This window comes from Suncus etruscus, chromosome 10 (assembly GCF_024139225.1).
Source record: "Suncus etruscus isolate mSunEtr1 chromosome 10, mSunEtr1.pri.cur, whole genome shotgun sequence".
Taxonomy (NCBI): domain Eukaryota; kingdom Metazoa; phylum Chordata; class Mammalia; order Eulipotyphla; family Soricidae; genus Suncus; species Suncus etruscus.
Genome location: NC_064857.1, coordinates 48,599,699 through 48,609,186, shown reverse-complemented (window position 1 = coordinate 48,609,186; position 9,488 = coordinate 48,599,699). Strand labels below are relative to the sequence as shown.

General features: G+C 49.2%; 1 protein-coding gene across 1 annotated transcript in view; it reads left to right on the top strand.

Annotated features, from left to right (window-relative positions):
- Window positions 1-9,488, top strand: part of CACNA1B (calcium voltage-gated channel subunit alpha1 B) — a 158,777-nt gene that overhangs the window by 30,841 nt on the left and 118,448 nt on the right. Inside the window, exon 4 of the mRNA XM_049781970.1 lies at window positions 8,393-8,484. Coding sequence (XP_049637927.1) covers window positions 8,393-8,484 — 92 coding nt within the window. The remainder of the gene's footprint in view (window positions 1-8,392; window positions 8,485-9,488) is intronic.

Genomic DNA, 9,488 nt, shown 5'->3' with positions numbered 1-9,488 from the left:
CATTGACTGCCCCAAACTGAGGGGGTGAGGGGCCACAGCTGCTAGTGTTGGGGTGCAGGGCCAAACTTGTCTTGAAAATCAGGTTTGCAGGTGGGGCCTGGGCATACTGCCTGGTGAAGTATTGTCTTCTAGGTTGGACAGTTGGACAAGCGTAGCCCAGGGTCTTGATTCCTGAGCAATGGCTCCTGTTCAGCACATGGGCATGACATGACACAGGGTTATCACCTGGCTCTGTGGGGCTGTCCAGGGCGGCACTGGGGAGGTGCTGCTTGGTTGACTCTGATGCCTAGGGCACATGATCTCTGGGCAGGGCTGCCCCCTTTGGGCCTGATCCCTTTCTTCATTCCTTCCTGGGACACAGGTAAGGGCATCCCCAGGAATGTTCTGCTGAAGATGGGGTTCTCTGGCTGGTGGGTGGGGAGCCCATGGCACAGACAACAAAAGCCTCTGTGTGCACACTCTACGGGGGTTTCTGGGAGCTGCCCCAGGTTCACAGAGCGACCCTCTCTTTCTGTCACTGCTCAGGTCTCTTAAGAGCTGGGCACAGGCTGTCGGCTCCTGCGTTCAGTTTTAGTTTGCCTATTGCCAGCAGCTGAGGGACTTCTTCTTCTTGGTAACTTGCCGGTTTTAGTGATGGATTATTTCTATTTTTTCCTGTGAATTTATAGGCAGTCTTTATTTTATTCTGAAAAGCAGCCCTGTTTTAGTACATGCACCTCAAATATCCTTTTTGCAATGGTATTGTTTGTGGTTTAGTTCAACTTAAAAACATTTTGTGGGGCCGGAGAGATAGCATGGAGATACGGCATTTGCCTTTCATGCAGAAGGTCAGTGGTTCGAATCCTGGCATCCCATATGGTCCCCCGAACCTGCCAGGAGCGATTTCTGAGCATAAAGCCAGAAGTAACCCCTGAGTGCTGCCGAGTGTAACCAAAACAAACAAACAAAAAATTTTTTTGTTTGTTTTTGGGCTACATCTGGTAGTGCTCAGGGGTTATTCCTGGCTGCTCTCAGAAATCGAGATCGAACTCAGAAATCTCAGAAAGGAGATCGAACCTGGGTCTGTCCCAGGTCAGTGCATATGAGACAAACACCCTAGTGCTATCCTATCACTTGGCCCATTAACTTAAAAACATTGAAAATAATTGTGAGGGATCAAAGCGATGGTAAAGTAGGAAGGACTCTTACCTTGCAGTGTCCAGTGTGGTTAAGAACGTTCCCTGTGAGGGGCTGGAGTGGTGCTGCAAAGTGGTAAGGCATCTGCCTGAGTGTCACCCCTGAGCATCACCAGGTGTGGCCCAAACAAACAAACAAACAAACAAACAAAAAACAAAAAAGAATGTTCCCTGTGGGGCCAGAGCCATGGGATAGTGGGGAAGGTGTTTGCCTTGCACGTGGCCAACCCAGGTTCGATCCCCAGCATCCTAAATATCCCCAAGTCTGCCAGGAGCAATTTCTAAATGCAGAGCCAGGAGTAATCTCTGAGTGCTGCCAGGTGTGGCCCCCACTCAAAAAAAAAAAAAAGAATGTTCCCTCACTACAGCTGAGTGGCTGGTCCCACTTTCCAGCTCCATGAGTCCCATCTTGCCATTGGAAATTTCTGCTTTAAACACCAGCGTTCAGTCCTTCTCAGGCCTTCATACCACACCTGCCTCTGCCTCTGTGATTGGGAAGTGGGGTCCCTGAGAAGTGGGGACTTCAGGGCTTCACTCTGTCAATGGGCTTCACTCGTCCATGCCCTCAAGGACGAGCTGTGCACACCCAGAACCACTCTTTTTAGGCTGCTTGCTCATCTCTTTACTGTGGGTGGCCCTGGGACTGCTCCATCTCTTGGCTATTATGACTCTGCTGTGGGCAGAAATGGGCAAATAGATTTTTAAGACACAATTTTCAATTCTTTGGGGGAAATTTTGGGATCAAGTAGTGATTCTATGTTTGTTTACTTTTTCTTTCCTTTTTAAAGATTTCTTTACTGGGGGCTGGAGTGTGGCGCAAACAGTAGGGCGTTTGCCTTTCACACACTAGGACAGACTGTGGTTCGATCCCCCGGCCTCCCCAAGCCAGGAGCGATTTCTGAGCACATAGCCAGGAGTAACCCTGAGCATCACCGGGTGTGGCCCAAAAACCAAAAAAAATTTTTTAAATTTTTTTTTTTTTTTTGGTTTTTGGGCCACACCCAGTAACACTCAGGGGTTACTCCTGGCTATGTGCTTTAAATTTTTTTTTTACTGAGGCCGGAGAGATAGCACAGTGATATTATTTACCTTGCACAACTCAGGATGGACCCTGGTTTGATCCCTGACATCTCATATGGTCTCCTGAGCCTGTCAGGAGTGAGCACAGAGCCAGGAGTAACCCCTAAGTGCTGCTGGATGTAGCCCAAATACATGTTCTTTGTTTTGTTTTTAGGCCACACCCAGCAGCACTATAGCAGCAGGGCTATTCCTGGTGCTGCTCTAAGATTCAGGGAACTATATGGGGTGTTGGAACTATATGGGTGTAGCCATGTGCAAGGGAAATACCCTCTTTCTGCTGTGCTATTGCTCAGGCTCCAAGATTTACATGCTTTTTTTTTCTTTTTTCTTTTTTTTCTTTTTTTTTGGTTTTTGGGCCACACCCAGTGATGCTAAGGGATTACTCCTGGCTTTGAGCTCAGAAATTGCTCCTGGCTTGGGGTACCATATGGGATGCCGGGGTATTGAACCATGGTCCATCCTAGGTTAGCTTATGCAAGGCAAACACCCTACTGCTTGCACCACTGCTCTGGCCCCATATTTACTCATTCTTTATGTTGTTAATAGGTTTCAAAATTGATATGAAGTTTTAAATTGTGTGTGTGTGTGTGTGTGTGTGTGTGTGTGTGTGTGTGTGTGTGCGCGCGCGCGCGCGCTTGGGCCATACCTGGTAGTTCTCAGAGATTACTCCTGGCTCTACATTCAAGAATCACTCCTGGTGGTCTTGGGGAATCATATGCAGTGCCAGGGATCAAACCTGCGTCTGCAGCATATTAGGAGGACTATGTCCTATTGCTCTAGCCTGATGGTCGAACGATATAGGTCTGGTATAGGTCCATGCATGGTCTCCTATCAGGTTTGAAAGTGTTCAGTCATTATTCCTGACGGTTCTCTCTGATTTCCTCCCTCCATCCTCCAACCTTGGGACCCTCCAGCGCATGTCATGTTGCAGGTTTGGCACCTTCTTACAAGTACCTCTGTTCTCTTTTCCCATTGAAAATGTTTATTGTAGTGTAGATGGTTTGTTCATTTTTTGTAATTGTCCTTCCTGTTCCTCCACATGATGGTTTCCATAGTTTTAATTTCAAATAGTTTTTTTTTGGTTGTTGTTGTTTGTTTTTGGGCCACGTCTCTCAGGGTTTACTCCTGGTTCTATGCTCAGAATCACTTCTGGCCATACTCAGGGGATCCTATGGGATACTGCATATCAAACCATAATCCCACTCACCCAAGCCCCAAATCTGCTCTTTCTGCCTCCAAATTTGTTGATATCATCAGAAGAGAAGTCTTGATGCCTTGCTGGGGGTAATGTAGCTTCGATTCTGCCGTGACCTCTCACTGCCATGTAGAAGTAGGCGGTGTCTGGGAGAAGCTGGAGGGCAGTGAGCCATGTGAGTCAGGCTGGGAGAGCCCGGGCTTGAGCCTCAGTGACCGTTGCTAGTAGCACTGCCCCCTGGGAGAAGGGTCAGGATGAACTCTATAGGCCCCATGTGGGAGCCGCCTCAGTGTTTCCAGCATGTGATCTCTGAACATTAGGGCTGCAGCATGTTCTTGACCTGATGACGCTGACTGGACTTGCCTCGAAGTCCCAGTGGAAGGAGAGTTGGACACCTGAGCCAGGGGTTCCCAATCTAGAGGGAGCTGTAAACTGGGGAAATCAGCACCTTGAGCACTGGCAGGATTGAGGATGCTGTGAGGCTGGTGGAGGAATCAGGCTGGTGGATGAGATCTGGGCATATGGAAGCCAGGAAGACAAAGGAGACTGAAAGGGGAGATGAGGTTTGCAGGGTACATAGAAGGGAGGATGTGGTGGAGAGTATTGGTCCTGTCTCCTGTATGCTGAGGCTACATTAGTTCCTGCAGGAAGCAAGGCTCTGTGGTTGTGTCTGTTGTCATCTGTCACTAATGTTTTCTTTTTTATTTTTTTATTGAAATAAATGTGAATTACAAGTTTTTCACCATTATATTTCAACTTCATAGTGACAATGAATTAGGGCTGTTTCTACCACCAGTATTGATCTCCTTCCACTATAGTTCCCAGCATGCATCCCACACCTCAATCCTTAGCCCCTTAGACTGCTAGTGTAACAGCAGTTTTGTATATAGCTTGTTATAGTTTGGGTCTCTTGATTCTACTGTCATTGTCACCAATGTTTTATATGTGGAAGACCAAGACCTGCTGTTGCCTCTCAGATATGAAGCTGGTGGCCTGGCCCGTTTGCCTCCTTGTCACCCCCACAGCACACCGTCTCCTTTGATTTCCCTCAACCCATTATGCCCAGGGTCTTCTCAGTCTGTGCAGAATCCACAGATGTGGGGTCACAGATTTATCTCTCTCTGCCACATTACTTTTTGTACCATAACACTTCTAATTAAGGTGCCTCACAAACATACTTGGGCTTCCATTCATCCGTGACATGTCACTGTTGCCATGTGGTGCTGCTGGGGCGGGGGGGCTTGGTCTCTTGGCTGCTAAGCAGCATTACCACAGGTGTTTGAGAATGCATGTCCTGACATACCGTGAACTGCTGTGTGCCTGAGGGGCATATCCTGAGAGACTGTGGGCTGCCCTGTGTCTGAGGGACGATAGGAATCTTGTGTCTGAGGGACAGTGGGTTACAGTGAATAGAGGGACAGTGGGCTGCTGTGTGTCTGAGTCACTGTGGGCTTCTCTATGCCTGAGATAAGTGAGTTGCCATGTGTCTGAGGGGGTAAAGTCTGATGGACTGTGTATCTGATGGGAATGGGCTTCTGTGTGCTTGAGGAAGTATGGGCTGCCATGCATCAGAGGGACAATAGCTATTCTGTATTTGAGGGGGCAAGTCCTGAGGACTGTGGGCTGCCATGTGTCTGAGGGGGGGAAAATTTCTTTTTTATTTTTTTTAAAACAGCCTAAACTTTATTTTTTATTTTTATTTTATTTTATTTTGCTTTTTGGGCCACACCCTGTGATGCTCAGGAATTACTCCTGTGCTCAGAAATCACTCCTGGCTTGGGGGACCATATGGGACTCTGGGGATCAAACCAAGGTTGGTCCTGGATCTTCCTTTTTTTTTTTTTTTTTTTTTTTTGGGTTTTTGGGCCACACCTGGCGTTGCTCAGGGGTTACTCCTGGCTGTCTGCTCAGAAATAGCTCCTGGCAGGCACAGGGGACCATATGGGACACCGGGATTCGAACCAACCACCTTTGGTCCTGGATCGGCTGCTTGCAAGGCAAATGCCGCTGTGCTATCTCTCCGGGCCCGGTCCTGGATCTTCTATGTGCAAAGCAAACGCCCTACCACTGTGCTATTGCTCTGGCCCCTAAACTTTATTTTAAATTTTTTTCTTTACTTAAGCACTATGGTTACAAACATGTTTATAATTGGGTTTCAGTCATAAAATGCACACCTTCACCAGTGCAATTTTTCCACCACCATTGTTGCGGGGGGGGCATTTCTCGAGGGGCTGTGGGCTGCCATGTGTCTGAGGGACAGTGTGCTGTTGTGTGTTGAGGGACAGTGGGCTGCCATGTCCTGTGGGGACCATGGGCTGCCATGTATCTGAGGGACAATGGGTTGTTCTGTGTCTGATGAGCCATGTCCTGAGGGACTGTTGGCTGCTGTGTGTCTGAGGAGGCATGTGCTCAGGGACTGTGAGCTGCTGTGTGCCTGAAAAGGCATATACTGAGAGACCAGAGGCTGCCGTATTCTTGAGGGACCATGAGCTGTTGTGATCTGAGGGCTGCCTTATGTCTGAGAGACTATGGGCTGACTTGTATCTGAGAGGATATTTCCTGAGGGACCGTGTGTATATTAGGGACTGTAGGCTGTCTTGTGTTTGAGGGACAGTGGGCTGCCATTTTTCTGAGGGACAATGGGCTATCTTGATTCTGAGGGGCATGTCCTGAGGGACCTTAGGCTGCCATGTGTTTAAGGGTCTGTGGACTTGTGTTCCTAAGGGGCAAATCTTGAGGGATCATAGGATGCCCTGTCTCTGAGGTACTGTGGGCTGCTGTGTGCCTGAGGGTGTGTGTCCTCTGAGGGACAGTAAGCTGCCATGTGCCTGAGGGTGTGTGTCCTCTGAGGGACTGTAGGCTGCCGTGTGCCTGAGGGTGTGTGTCCTCTGAGGGATTGTAGGCTGCTGTGTGTCTGAGGGTGCATGTTTTGAGGGTCCATAGCCTCCCTGTGTCTTCTGCCTGAGGGATTGCCGGCTGCTATGTTTCTGAGGGACCGAGGGGTGTTGTGTTCTTAGGGGTCTTGTCCAACCCTGGACTATGGGTTGTCACTGTGTTTCGGCTCCTTTGCAGGGTGTGGAATGGATGTGGGGTGCAGAGATCTTTCCATTTAGTGCTTCTTTTGTTTGTTGGGGCCACGCCCTGTGGTGCTCAGGGCTTTCTTTGGCTCTGACTTGGGGTCACCACTGGCAGGGCTCAGGGGACCATATTATGGGCTGTGCTGCTGCTTTTCTGCGGAAGTTTTGTCTGCTGTCCTGTGCACTGAGTCCTTCTGCTGGACCCCTCCCTTCACCCAAGTGGAGCCTCTTTTTGTGTACCTGAGAGGTGTCGCCTCTGGGCTGAGCCTGTTTCTCTGGAGAGTGAGGTTGGCCCCTGCTCATGATGGTCTTGGCATCTGTACAGCTATGGGGAAAACAACTAATTTGTTTGCCTTTTAAAATCTAAACTGTATGAGTTATTATATAATCTGGATATTAGCCTTTGTTTTGGGACTTCACCTGGTGGCTTACTCCTGGCTCTGTGCTCAGGGGGCCATTTGTAGTTCTGGAAATGGAATTTAGACCAGCTGCATATAAAGTGAGAGCTTTTCCCACTGTCCCATCTCTCTGGCCTTTTATATAATATGATCCCTGGATATTTTTCTCCTGTTCAGAAGGTGTCTTTTTATTTTCCTGTAGTACTTCTTACTTGTTTATCTTTTGCTTTATTGCCTTGTGAAGGTCAGAAACACTAGTCATTATCTTTGCTCTCTTATAGTTTTTTTAAATTAATTAAACACATTTAAAATCTAAACATTGTGACTTAAAAAGTTATTTATAGTTGAGCTTTAGACATACAAAATTTCAGCACCAATTCCACCACTAGTGTCAACTTCCCTCCATCCATTTCCCCAGAGTCCATTCATGCCACCATCTCTCAGCCCAGAAGTTTGGTTGTGAAAGTTTCGGTCTCATAATTTCATTATTGTTGACTCCATAGTTTGGACATTTAGTTCTGTCCTTTTTAACCCCCCAATGCACCTGAGTTCCCATTATTTTACATCTGACCTCCTCCTCCATTCAGTTTCTCTCCTACTTACTGTACTCTGGAGCTTCTCCTAGTTTTCTGGGTTCAAGTTTTATTCATTTTGAGTTCATTTTTGTATGTGGTACAGTTTATTTCTGCTACACGAGACCATTGGTGTTCCCAGATACTGTCTGATGGAGAGATGGTGCTTCTCTGTCGTGTGCTCTCACCTCCTTTTACATGAATTGATTGACCAGACATATGTGGTATCGTTTCTGTTTTGTTCCATTGGCCTGCATTCATCAAGGTCATACTGTTTTGATTTTAGACCAGGAGTGGAGTATGGTTTTAGGCCGATGGAACCAATTGTGTTGGTTTTCTGGAGTCTTCTGAGGTGTCTTTTCACACCCAACTGCCTTCCCTGCCCTTTATTGTTGTTGTCACCACAGTCAGGGCTGTTCCTGGCTGCAGTGCATCAGGCATTGGGCACAGGAATGTGGTACTTGCATACGCTTGGTCGTGGCACCCTGGAGCAGTTGCATGTGGTCCTGGCATGGAAGCATGTGGGGTGGCCTCATGGCTGTTCCTGGCAGAGGGTAGTGCTGGGAGTGAACTTGGTATGCTTTGTCTCAGGAGACCCGTCTCAGCTTTCCCACACACCAGATGCTCCGAGCATTGTGGAGGGCAGTTGGGACCTCTGGGGCTGGGGCTGTCTCAACAGCAGAGCTCAGGCATACCAGGAGTAGTGACTCCTTGGGCCTCCCACCTGTCACACTGTGTCTCCGGGGAGGAGGCATCTGCACTGGCTCCTGCTCCCCTGTTTGCCTGCCCAAGGTGTTGGCTCAGTGCTTGGGGGAGGCATGCTAGAGGCACAGAGAGGTTCCGGGACCCAGGTGGGGAGAGCTGGACTTTTTCTCATGTGCTTTGCTCCTGCTAGGATCCTGGCCACTGCGGGCACAGACTTCGACCTGCGGACTCTGCGGGCTGTGCGCGTGCTCCGGCCCCTGAAGCTCGTGTCTGGGATTCCAAGTGAGTGTGCACAGCTGACTGCTCCCTTCCTCAGGCTGTGGGCACAGCAGATCCCAAGCCCCTCCACCTGTGGGTAATTCGGAGAATGGAGGAGAGCCTCTCTCAGAGCACAGCCCTCCTTTTGCATCTGCCTGCTTCACCCTTTGCAGGACTTCTGGCCCTTGGCTGCTTTTTCTGGGGCTAAAGGGCTTCGAATGGGGCCCTCCGGAGTGAAAACACAGTAGGGAGGGCACTTGCTTTGCATGAAGCCGACCTGGTTTAATCCCAGGCATCACATATAGTCTCCCCAGCCTTGCCATGAGTGATTTCTGAGCTCAGAGCTAGGAATAACACCTGAGCACCACCAGGTGTTGCCCAAAAACAAAACAAATAAACATACAAACAAAAAACTCAGTTTCTGACAGATTAATTCAGTGGTGGGCAGAGGCTGCCCAGGGTACCCTGATTTGGGCTCCCTGTGTCTGTGTGGGTTGGTGACACACACAGGGCCGGCCCCAAATGAGCTGTCTGGCAGTGGGTGAGTAAACAGGTCCTGGGCAGTGTCTCTGCCTGTCCCTTCACTGTGTAAGCTTAGACAAGGGCTCTTTCAGTACGCTGGGCAGACTCCAAGTTCAGAGAGGATGTCTGGTAACTCTGCTTCATGTTCAGGCCTGTGTTAAGTGCCTACCTATGTCCTCAGGGTCACAGGCCCAGTCCAGGGCCTCTAGGTACTCCAGGGTCCCCTGCAAACCTCAGGATGGCCCAGGCACCTTTCCCTTTAGGCCATCACTTGTCTAACCCGCACTGTCAACTCAGATGTGGACTTGGATTCTGCACCTTGGCCCAGAACTTCCTTTTATGTGGGCCCAGGCTCAGCCCTGTCCCTGCAGTCCTACCATGTGGTTCTCAGCCCTGCTACCACTTCTTCCTCTCCCTATCTGAGGGCTCTGGCTCCAGGGGCCTCAGTGCCCAGTGTCTCAGTCTTGCAGACTTGCAGCTCTACCCTCTCTGTCCTCTGCCCCTAT